The sequence below is a fragment of the Dipodomys spectabilis genome, unplaced genomic scaffold (assembly GCF_019054845.1).
Source record: "Dipodomys spectabilis isolate Male_0828 unplaced genomic scaffold, ASM1905484v1 ptg000213l, whole genome shotgun sequence".
NCBI lineage: Eukaryota > Metazoa > Chordata > Mammalia > Rodentia > Heteromyidae > Dipodomys > Dipodomys spectabilis.
The window spans coordinates 78,047-90,425 of NW_024870890.1; the positions used below are offsets into that span (position 1 = coordinate 78,047).

At 56.3% G+C, this 12,379-nt stretch overlaps 1 protein-coding gene across 1 annotated transcript in view; it reads right to left on the reverse strand.

Moving 5' to 3' along the window:
* Positions 1–11,505, reverse strand: part of Hmgcll1 (3-hydroxymethyl-3-methylglutaryl-CoA lyase like 1) — a 50,977-nt gene extending 39,472 nt beyond the window's left edge. Inside the window, exons 1-3 of the mRNA XM_042696956.1 lie at positions 11,368–11,505; positions 10,042–10,122; positions 9,706–9,813 (exon numbers count right to left, since the gene is read on the reverse strand). Coding sequence (XP_042552890.1) covers positions 9,706–9,813; positions 10,042–10,122; positions 11,368–11,505 — 327 coding nt within the window. The remainder of the gene's footprint in view (positions 1–9,705; positions 9,814–10,041; positions 10,123–11,367) is intronic.
* Between the last annotated feature and the right edge of the window lie 874 nt (positions 11,506–12,379).

Here is a 12,379-nt window from a genome sequence, read left to right on the forward strand (position 1 = left end):
ATTTTTTAATCGAATCTAAAAGTGACATTTTTTACTTTTAAAAATAATTTCATTATTATTTGGGAGTTGAAAAGCAACTTCACAAGTCAAGTAATGAGCACATTTCTTTCTCCTGTTTTGGTTGTCACCCTTCCATTGCTTTCCCTAGTTTCTCCCAAAAGTGACATTTTAATGTAATCAACATGGACTTGACCTTTTCCCTTTCCCATGAGTATGCTTGACAAACATGGTAAACAGATTGAAAGACAAGGTGAAATGTTTCATTATAACATTTGACTTTGGTTACCTTTATAAACTTAAGAATGAAGAAAACCCAATTTGTAAAAATGTAACTGATCAAATCAACTAATTATCAGTCAATTGTCACAGCATGAACCTGTAATTCCAGAAGGATGGGTGGAAGGAAGGACCTTAAGAGAGGGAGGGAGGGAGGGAAAGAAATTAAGAAAGAAAGAAAGAAAGAGATAGAGAAAGGAAGAAGAGAGAAAGAGATGGGGGAGGGAGGGAGGAAGAGAAATATAGAAATACAGAGAAAGAGATAGATAAAGGAAGAAAGAATGAAGAGGAAGGAAGGAAAGAAGGAAGGATGAAGGGAGAAAATTTAGAGAAAGAACAAAAGAGACAAAGAAAAGAAGCAAGAGAGAGGGAGAAAGAAAGGAAAGAGAGAAGGAAGGAGAAAGGAAGAAAGGAAGGATGGAAGGGAGAGAAGTATAGAGAAAGAAAGAGACAGACAAAGGAAGAAAGAAGGAAAGCAAGAGGAAGGAAGGAAGGAAGGAAGGAAGGAAGGAAGGAAGGAAGGAAGGAAGGAAGGAAGGAAGGAAGGAAGGAAGGCAAGCATATGTTGAACATAATGAAACTTTTAATATGATATGTTATAGCCTAATGAAGTATTTATTATATGTTCTGCTTGAAAAATAAGGAAATCAAGCCATTGAAATCTCTGACAGTCTTGTAATGGTAAGTTTCTCTTTCACTTCGATGCTGCTGCAGAACAAACTCAGCTAGAGAAGGCATTGTTGAGTGCTGTGTAACACCAAACAATGTCAGCAGCAAAATGCATGGCTTTCTAATTTCCCTGCAGATCCTTCCTTCCTTCCTTCCTCCCCCCTTCTCCCCTTCCTCCCCCCATCTCCCCCCTCCCCCTTCTCCCCTCCCTCCCTCCTTTCCTTCCTTCTTTCCCTTTTACTTTCCTTCCCAAGACATAGTCTTGTTGTAGAACCCCAGATTAATTTTTCAAAAAGTAGTTTCACCATCCTTATTCCACCTTTCCCCCCAAATTTTTGTTCATATTTCTATACTCCTTCCTGACAGAAACAAATCTTTAGAGATTAGTGGATATACGTTAGGTGATGGCTTGTCTTGGTTTGCAACATGAACAATGATAAAAATTTCACAAAGGAACAATTCTAAAACATTGCACTTTACGTTCATCACTGAGTAAAGCCAGGGGCAGCATCTACACAGCCCCTTCTCACTCACGATCCGCGGATCGTAGGACTGTTCAGCTGCGGTCAGACCTACCATCACCTAAGCAACGCATACAGGGCAGAATTCAGATGGACTGCCATACTGGAGACCGTGGAGCTTAATATTCAGAATGCAGGAATTATCTCCCTTGAGAGGAGAAAACCTTGCGTACTTAGAGAAACATTGTCATATGGCAACTTAAAATAATGCAGTGTTTGTGCTAACAAAGATATCAATGAAACTGGACTTTTTATTTCTGGACTACAGTGACTTCTATTCTACAAAACTCCTTTCCCTTACTTATGCCTTCAGAAGCAAGAAGCATTACCTAAATAATTGCAGACATCCAACTAAGTTGTAGACTTACAAAACACTCTGTAAGGATGTCAGCCCAAAGTATGCACACACACAGTTGGCCCCACTGGACAGGCAAGACACAGCCTTCAGGAAATACAGAAATAACACAGTGTACAGAGATTCTAGACTATGTGGCAATGATACAGCGTACAGTGGTTTCTATGGGAGTCTGGGCTTGGTGTTCCGGAGTTGATGGCAGGATTCAGGTGTGGAGATGGAAGCTACCGGCTTTAACTTGTGCCTTTCCTTTTCTGCCCTTTAATTCTGCCTTCCTGGAGGAGTGCTGGCATTCCGATGGCCATACGTGCACTCAGACAGGGTAGACATGGCCACGTGGCAGACAGGGCAGACATGGCCACGTGGCAGTCATGGTAGATGTGGCCGTGTGGCAGTCATGATAGATGTGGCTAGCAGACAGGGTAGATGTGGCCGTGTGGCAGACAGGGCAGACGTGGCCATGTGGCAGTCATGGTAGACGTGGCCGTGTGGCAGTCATGGTAGACGTGGCCATGTGGCAGGCAGGGTAGACGTGGCCGTGTGGCAGTCATGGTAGACGTGGCCATGTGGCAGTCATGGTAGACGTGGCCGTGTGGCAGTCATGGTAGACGTGGCCGTGTGGCAGACAGGGTAGACGTGGCCACGTGGCAGACAGGGTAGGTGTGGCCATGTGGCAGTCATGGTAGACGTGGCCACGTGGCAGACAGGGCAGACGTGGCCATGTGGCAGTCATGGTAGACGTGGCCGTGTGGCAGACAGGGTAGACGTGGCCGTGTGGCAGGCAGGGTAGACGTGGCCACGTGGCAGACAGGGTAGATGTGGCCACGTGGCAGGCAGGGTAGACGTAGCCACGTGGCAGTCGTGGTAGACGTGGACACGTGGCAGGCAGGGCAGACGTGGCAGTCATGGCAGACATGGCCATGTGGCAGGCAGGGTAGACATGGCCATGTGGCAGTCATGGTAGACGTGGCCATGTGGCAGGCAGGGTAGACGTGGCCATGTGGCAGTCATGGTAGACGTGGCCATGTGGCAGGCAGGGTAGACGTGGCCATGTGGCAGTCATGGTAGACGTGGCCATGTGGCAGGCAGGGTAGATGTGGCCACGTGGCAGGCAGGGTAGACGTGGCCACGTGGCAGTCATGGTAGACGTGGCCATGTGGCAGGCAGGGTAGACGTGGCCGTGTGGCAGTCATGGTAGACGTGGCCACGTGGCAGGCAGGGTAGACGTGGCCGTGTGGGCTACGCCTGTGATCCTCCCTCCTCGGCCCCTTCCCACAGGAAGGCTTGAGGAAGGAGGGAACCACCACACAGCTTCTACGCAGTCAAGCAATTGGCAAATAACTTTCACAGGGTTTCCTGTGCATTTCTTTCCACTTTCATAAAACAATTCTACTTCTACCTTTCTACTCTAACAGCTGAAAAATAACTAACGGGGGGGGGGGGGGAGGGACAACTATTTAAACTGAGCCTTTACACAAAACACACAAAAACCACCATACAGTTCATGCAACGTCATCTTCTTTTTATAACTACGTGGCATGCACCTGAATCACTCCTGTGAATGAATGATAAAAAGATGAGTGTGCGAGCCCAGCTCTGGTCTCCAGTCACGCGTGTGTAAGGTGAACAGTTGGCCACACACAGTCGCGTTCCACAACTGGAAGTTGCCATTGCCTTCACTGCTGCTCTGCTTCGGCCGAGGCGGCCCGGCGGCCCGGTGCTCGGCTTTCTCACGTCACGCTAAGGAAATCTTCTTAACTCGGATAAGTTGTAAAGAGCGTGTATTTTTTTCAAACAGCGGGCATTTTATCATGCGTGGCTCTTCTGCTTTCCCGTGGGGGCCCTGGTTTCTATGGCATCCGCCTACTGTGGAGCCTTTCTTTCAGCTGTTTGACTTAGAAAACCTCTGCCAAACAAAACAGTAGGAGGGAAACTGAAGAAGAAAAAAAAGCTTTAAAATACTAAAAAAAGAAATAAGTGAACAAGCAGAAATCTACACATAACCTGGAGAGCCGTTCCCACGACCGCTGGTGGATGGGGAAAAACACAAACGTGCATAAGCCACAGGGTCGCGGGCACAGCGGGGAGAGAGCAGACGCGGGTCACAGGTCAGCCCACGTCCCAGGGGGGGAGGGGCCCAGTCACAGGTCAGCCCACGTCCCGGGGGAGAGGGGGAGTCCCGGGGGGAGGGCCCGGTCACAGGTCAGCCCACGTCCCAGGGGGAGGGGAGGGGCCGGTCACAGGTCAGCCCACGTCCCAGGGGGAGGAGGGGAGGGGCCCGGTCACAGGTCAGCCCACATCCCAGGGGAGGGGGGGAGGGGCCCGGTCACAGGTCAGCCCACGTCCCAGGGGAGGGGGGGAGGGGCCCGGTCACAGGTCAGCCCACGTCCCAGGGGAGGGGGGGAGGGGCCCGGTCACAGGTCAGCCCACGTCCCGGGGGAGGGGAGGGGCCCGGTCACAGGTCAGCCCACGTCCTGGGGGGGAGGGGAAGGGCCCGGTCACAGGTCAGCCCACGTCCTGGGGGGGAGGGGAGGGGCCCGGTCACAGGTTAGCCCACGTCCTGGGGGGGAGGGGAAGGGCCCGGCGCGTGATGAGCTTCTAACACAAAAATAACATAAAAATGTTAACGGGATTTTTTTTAAAAAATTAATCTCAGGGACCTCTAAAATGCTTCAATAATAACGGTCCCGTTCCCCAAACTGACAACGCCTGTCCTCCGCAGCGGCGGTGACCGGGCCGCAGGGAGGCGGCAGACACTGAAGGCCACAGACCGCACCTCAGCCCCCGTCACCCGAACACAGGGCTCTTGGCACGCCGTTTCACAGCCCCCCTTGGCCTCCTTTCCTTGTCAAGTGTTTGTCTTGGTCCCGCAAGCGTCGTAGCAGGAGGCGTCTTATCATGGAGCTTCCAAACATGCACAGGGCCCTGTGATTAAACTTATCGCCTCTGGACCTTTTCCCACCCAGCCCCTGTTTATGACAGCCATTTGGTGGGTTTCCCTAAGCTGCTTGCGATGCTGCACACATGGCTGGCTCCATGTCCGTAACTGGTGATTATGGACGGTGAACTAAGCACGTATTAGTGTAAGCACGGTGCACAGCACAGTGGGCGCTGGCCAGGGCGGCGCTCTGGCTCCTGGGAGCCCTGAGCGCTGGCGCACAGGAGGTTTGCACCTCTCCCCCTCCCCCCAGGCCTCAGAGCTGCGTGGATCCACTGGGGCGGCAAAGCCTTACCCAGCGCCAGGCACAAGGCAGGCAAGGGCACACGCCTAGAAGCCTCTTCACATGGCTATGAAGCCTCGGGCGCTGTGGGGGGGAAGCCCGCCGCTGATTTGATAATACTTTGAGCCTGGAAAGAGCTCATTACATCTCCGCAGGCTCAGGGCCAAATTCAACCCAGGACCCAGCTCAGAATAAATCATGTCGTTTTAGAGCCCCATCCCATGTGCCAGGAAGGGGGCGGGGGCTGCCTGCGTGCTCTTCCCGTCCATCTGTCCCCTCGCCAGCTCTAAAGGAAGCATGGCCTTGAGAACAGGATTCCAGTACGTTCTCTTAAAGATCAGTGGGTGTGTTGTAGATGGGGCTGATGACAAGCAAGCAAGCAAGCGATCAGTTTCTTCTATTGTACAGCAGTAGGATGTGGCCTTGAGCGTCATTTCAGGGAAAGAGAACGCTTTGTTTGCAGCTTTGCAAAGCCCTGGGAAATGTAACGTGGTGGTAACAGTTGGGCCTCGTTGCTGTCCCCTCTCCCAGGCCCATCCCAGCTCTGCAAGCAGGCCGGGCTCCTGCACAGCAGCAATCCAGTGTGAGGAGGACCGTGAAGAGCAGGACGTTCCCGAGCGTCCTTAAATGAGCGGAAGCAGCTGACCATGCGATGGTAGTCACATTGCAACAAGGCATCTCAGGGAAATCAGGCCGCGGTGCATTTCCAAGTAAGATATTTGCCTCCCTAGTTTTATGAGAACAAAAAAATGAACCAAAAGAAGTCACTTGCCTAGGCTGGAAAACTGAAATCATATTTGTATGGTTCTTTTAGGCTTATGGACTCATTATTCTATGCCCCAAGAGACACAGAGACACAGAGACTTGGTCACACAGTATTTGCTGCAATGCTTAGGGCAGAAGCACATCACTGGGGAAATACACACACATGGTGTATGTGTGTGATATATATTACATATATACATATAATAAACAGTGAGGCTAGGTGAGGTATGTAATTCTTGTGGCATTCGCACCCAGAGCATTGCACCCGCTGTCGGCTCCCTGCCAGGCCTCTGTCCCTCAGAACAAATCACTGGGATCAATAAACGGAAGGGTGGAAAGCCACAGGCAGCCACCTTCCTACTGTGCCATCTCCATGTACGACATTACCAAGGCCGCCATGGTTTCCAGCTCTTTTACACCACCCCGTGAAAACTGCAGGATAAAAATGTTGACACCGAGAGGCAGATCCAGTCCTCTACAAGGTCCGTGTGATTAGAAGAAGCAGGAAAGGAAACGGAGGCAGGAGCTTCGCGGAGCACGTGGGGTAACAGAACGAAGGGCAGAAGGGAGCCTGGGGACAGGCCAGCGGGGAGGGCGCAGGAGGAGGGCGCAGGAGGAGGGTGCAGGGGGAGGGCGCAGGGGAAGGGCACGGCAGGAACAGGTGCAGCGGGGAGTGCGCGGCGGGGAGGGCGCAGGGGGAGGGCGCGGCGGGGAGGGCGCAGGGGGAGGGCGCGGCGGGGAGGGGCGCAGGGGGAGGGTGCGGCCGGGAGGGCGCAGGGTGCAGCGGGGAGGGCGCTGCGGGAACAGGTGCAGCGGGGAGGGTGCAGGGGGAGGGCGCCGCGGGGATGGCGCGGCGGGAACAGGTGCAGCGGGGAGGGGCGCAGGGGGAGGGTGCGGCCGGGAGGGCGCAGGGTGCAGCGGGGAGGGCGCTGCGGGAACAGGTGCAGCGGGGAGGGGAGGGCGCAGCAGGGAGGGGCGCAGGGGGAGGGTGCGGCCGGGAGGGCGCAGGGTGCAGCGAGGAGGGGCACAAGGGGCGGGGCGCAGGGGGAGGGCCGCGGCGGGGAGGGCGTGGCGGGGAGGGGCGCAGCCGGGAACAGGCGCAGCAGAGAGGGGAGGGCGCAGCGGGGAGGGGCACAGGGGGCGGGGCGCAGGGGGAGGGGCGCAGGGGGCGGGGCGCAGGGGGAGGGGCACAGGGGGCGGGGCGCAGGGGGAGGGCGCAGCGGGGAGGGGCACAGGGGGCGGGGCGCAGGGGGAGGGCGCCACGGGGAGGGCGCAGGGGGAGGGCGCAGGGGGCGGGGCGCAGGGGGAGGGCGCAGCGGGGAGGGGCACAGGGGGTGGGGCGCAGGGGGAGGGCGCACGGGGAGGGCGCAGGGGGCGGGGCGCAGGGGGAGGGCGCCACGGGGAGGGCGCAGGGGGAGGGCGCAGGGGGCGGGGCGCAGGGGGAGGGCGCAGCGGGGAGGGGCACAGGGGGTGGGGCGCAGGGGGAGGGCGCACGGGGAGGGCGCAGGGGGCGGGGCGCAGGGGGAGGGCGCACGGGGAGGGCGCAGGGGGCGGAGCGCAGGGGGAGGGCGCCACGGGGAGGGCGCAGGGGGAGGGCGCAGGGGGCGGGGCGCAGGGGGAGGGCGCACGGGGAGGGCGCAGGGGGCGGGGCGCAGGGGGAGGGCGCACGGGGAGGGCGCAGGGGGCGGGGCGCAGGGGGAGGGCGCACGGGGAGGGCGCAGGGGGCGGGGCGCAGGGGGAGGGCGCACGGGGAGGGCGCAGGGGGCGGGGCGCAGGGGGAGGGCGCCACGGGGAGGGCGCAGGGGGAGGGCGCAGGGGGCGGGGCGCAGGGGGCGGGGCGCAGGGGGAGGGCGCAGGGGGCGGGGCGCAGGGGGAGGGCGCCACGGGGAGGGCGCAGGGGGAGGGCGCAGGGGGCGGGGCGCAGGGGGCGGGGCGCAGGGGGCGGGGCGTAGGGGGAGGGCGCAGGGGGCGGGGCGCAGGGGGCGGGGCGCAGGGGGCGGGGCGCAGGGGGAGGGCACGGCGGGGAGGGCGCAGGGGGGAGGCCGCAGCAGGGAGGGCGCAGGGGGGAGGCCGCGGCGGGGAGGGCGCAGGAGTCTTGTAGACCACACAAAGTCTGGAGGTTTTGTGTTTTGGATAGGAAGGAGGGGAACTATTAAAGAAGGCAGCTCCTGTCAGAGGCGGCATTTCTGGAGACTGCGCAGAAGCAGTGAGGATGTGGCAGCGTAGGCTATCCGTGAGAGGCTGCGTGGCCTCCACTCAGTGCGGGTGGTGCTACCATATCCACCGGATAGGAAAGCAAAGACAGGCAGAGGCGCACGGGGACCAAAGGGACTGAGGAGTCGCTAGTCACCGTGCCTGAACCCAAAATTGGTGCGTGGAGCTCCTGGCCCCTCAGGAGCTGAGCCCTGGGCGGGAAGCCCTTGGGATAGTGCAGAACACGCTCTTCAGAGGAGGCAGGGGAAGCCTGCACAACCTCTGCTGTCCACCACGTGTGGGCAGGAGCCCTCAGCAGACGCCCTGCTGGCCCGCTCCCGCAGACCCTCACCAGATGCCAGCCCTGCCGACCTGCTCGCCGCAGACCCTCACCAGACGCCAGCCCTGCCGACAAGCTCCCGCAGACCCTCAGCAGACGCCAGCCCTGCGGCACGCTCCCGTAGACCCTCACCAGACGCCAGCCCTGCCAGTACGCTCCCCACAGACCCTCACCAGACGCCAGCCCTGCCAGCCTGCTCGCCGCAGACCCTCACCAGATGCCAGCCCTGCCAGCCTGCTCGCCGCAGACCCTCACCAGATGCCAGCCCTGCCAGCCTGCTCGCCGCAGACCCTCACCAGATGCCAGCCCTGCCAGCCTGCTCGCCGCAGACCTCCTGACCTCCAGATCCGAGACAGGACAGGCAGACCTCCGATGCTAAGCCACCCGAGGGCACAGTCCCAGGGCAGAGCGTGAACAGAAGGCCAGAGCTCTCGTGGAGAGGCACGTCCAGCATCCCAGCGGGAGGCACTGGGGTCAGCATCAGGCAGCACGAGTTTGATTTTGAACCCAATGGACTTAGGAGTCTGGCACACAATCAGCTCAGCAGAGAAAATGGGACCAGAGCTAGGAACGTCATCCCCACAGAAGGGGCCCTGATAAGGACAAAGAAACAGAGACCAGGAGGAGGAGGAGGCCATCGTCAGGTAAGAGCCCCAGCCCAGGGGTTACGGAAGGACTTCAGCGAGGATGCGGAGAGGCTGGGCCGTGATTGACCAGTGAGGAGAGACCGGACACCAAGAGAAGAGACCAAGAAATCCATTAGACCACCAGGTGGTGAGAGACAGGAGGCGGGCGGCAAGGGCAGGCGCGGTGGCAGCAGCACAGGAAGCCTGTGCGGGCTTCCAGTCGCCACGGGGGCTCCATCCTGTGCTCAGCGAGTCTCAGAACCCGGTCTTCTTCCATGGCCTGTACACACTCAGTGAAGCCCAGCACTCTGCCGTTCTTACGGGCAGCTCCCGACCCGGTGCCTCACCTCCGGTGCTGCCTCCCTCCCCATCCCCACGACAAAGTCGATTGCTAAAAGAAGCAAGACTCAAGGCCTGCACTTCTCACCCAGGGCCGAGGCTCCAGGGGGAAGCGACCGGCCACTTACCACACTGCTCTACAGTGAGGCTCAGACGTGCTCCCAGTGGCCGGCAGGAGGCAGCCCCCAACATGGTGGCTACAAAGGCCCGTGGCCCTGGCTGCAGGTCAGCCCCACCCGTGCACAGGACCAAGACTGAGTCCACACAGGACCCCACGCACAAGGCTTCCTTCAGTCCTGCTAGTCTGTGAGCTGGCAACAGTGTGGTGTCACGGGGGCGCTCCCCACAATACCAAATACGCTACGTTCGGGACGCTGCATGCGAGAGGCTACGTACGCACCTGTGGCACCCATCTTGAGGACACAAAGCTGGTCACTTCTATCACAGGCAAGCCGCTCTGGGAAAGTTGATTGATGAATTCGATTTTTATATCTGTAGGAACTATAATCTGTGAAAACATAAGAGGGTATTTTCGTAATTTAATTGACGTAAGGTCTGTTGAAGCACGAGTAGAAAATGACTTCCTGGCTGAAAAGCAAATACAATTTATAAATTCCGGAAGCCGTGGGCAAAGAAACATACACAAATCAATGAGCCTTTGAAACCTAAACAAGTGTCAGGGTTTGGGCTTGGAACTTGGGATGTACTCTGTGAAGCCAGATGAGCCTGAACCTACCTTCTCGTTCTGCAGCCCATCCCGAGGACCAACTTCTACAACTTTGACACACTCAGGAAGTCCAGACAACGGAGGCGATTCCTGAAACGCAACACATGAGAACAATAACACATCACCAGTGGACTTGACAGGTTAAACAACTGCACTCTGCTGAATTCATGCTCCAGAAAGCTCGAACAGTGAGGAGGCAGCATAGAGAAGGAATTCATATATCCATCGATCCATCGATGCTATTGGCAAGAAGCAGGAGTTTATTTCTTATAACCAAGTGGGACTCCGTCTGTCTATGATTAAAATTCAAAGTAACTCATCCCCAAATGAATAAAAATTCCCAAAATAGAACAGTGGATTAAGTAATCTACGCAGGATCTAAAGAGCAAATGTGTTGAGCAATTTTGTGTAAATTTGTAATTGTGCTACTGTTATCACTCATTAGAAAATCCCTGTTGGGACACTGAGGACTGACACCTGTAACCCGAGCTATTCAGGAGGCTGAGATCTGAGGATCGTAATTGGAAGCTAGATGAAGCAGAGAAGTCCCCATGTGAGCCTCTCATCTCCAAATGACCAGTCAAAATCTGGGAGGGGCGCTGTGGCTCACAGTGGTAGAAAAGCACTAGTCTTGAGCAAAAGAGCTCAGGGGCAGCACCCAGACCCTGAGTTTAAGCCCCAGGATCAATTAAAAACAAAACCAAAACTCTTTTGTCAGCTATGTATCTCATGTCCAGAAAGAAATTCAGAATAAGAATTTGGACACACACCGTACACACACCCCCCAAAACAAATAATCGAATCCAAAAACGGACAAGTACATTCGACTGGTATATTGCAAAGGAAAAAGCACAATCTTTAACTGCTTTACGATGTACACCAAAACTACACTGAAATTTTATCTCAGTCAGCACGGCTTCCATCAACAGAAAAGAAGATGTAGTGAAGATGGTGAGCAAACGTGTCCTCACGCGCTGCTAGTGAAAATGCAGATGAGGCAGCGTAGAGATTCCGTGAAAAGTCAGACGGGCTAGGCAGGGGTCGTACACCTCTGTCATTCCCAGGTGCTAAGGAAGCAGAGGCAGGAAGGTCATGAGGAATCAGGAGCAACTAGTGAGACCCCACACAAACACAAGAAACCAAAGGACCGAGGGCATGGCTTGAGCTACCTCAGGGCCCTGCGTTCAAGTCTCGCTGTTAGCTTTATTTCCCCATGGTGACTCACACGTGCATGGATCATGATCAAGTCAGATTGACCTCATCCCCTGCGCGCTCTTCTTTTGTCTTTGTCTCTTGTCAAGTGTGATGATTTGATGCTGGACGCTGGCCGTTTACCCAATGTCCCTCCCCGTGGGCATCAGTGGGCACTTTGGAGGTGCCCACTTCTGGGTGCAGGATGCAATTTATGACCAAGGAAAATTGTTCTGCAGCCTTTGGTGTGCCCAGAGCCCTGACTGGCTTCATCAGCATCATGTGCTAAGTCAATGAACGTAACCAGATGGCCCAAAGGGGCTTCAAGACACCACCATCCACCATTTCCACACACTTGAGCGATTCATGAGCAAAAGGGAATGGAGACGGGAAGGGATTCTTCATGTCCGCACCTCCTGTGCGGGTTAGTGAACTTGGGAGGGATGAGAGGGACGAGGCAGGTTTGGTGGACCATCACGAAAGCATGCCTAATGCAATAACCAGGAAGCATGGAATGGAAAGACGGGCCAAAGGGAACGCTCACTCTCCTCTCCCATCACATCCAGTCCTAAACATCCCCAAGTGGAACAAAAACAAAAGGCCAGGCAGCCCTAAACACATGATCTCCTTACCACCGACAGTGATGGCTTCCCCAAAGGGCAGTTTCAAGAGCCACAGGCTCATAGTAGGCATGGACCAGGAGCACTTCTCCTTTACACCAGAATGTTCACCCCAAGAAGGAGCACGGTGATGACAACATGTTGAGGAGAAAGTTCCTAGCATTCCCATGATCCACCCAGCACGGCTCCTGTGTGTCCCGAGGAGAGCGAGCAAGGCCAAGCAGGGGGTTCACACCTGTAATCCCAGCTCAAGAAGACTCACAGCCCAAAGCCTGGCCTGAGCAAGAGTGAGACCGTACCTGAATAACTAAAGCAAGAGGCTGGGGGTGAGGTCCAAGTGGTAGAGTGCCTACCTAACAGGTCCCCCCCCCCAGAGGAGAGACAAGTCACCTCTCCGTGCCAGCAGGGCATGTGTTCCTTTGATACGACTTTAGATTCTTCTTGGTTCTATGCTGCCCTCTAGTCTTTCTAGACAATCCTAATCCAGTGACAGAGAATGCCCCGGAACAACCAACTGGCAATGATCGTGCACGGAG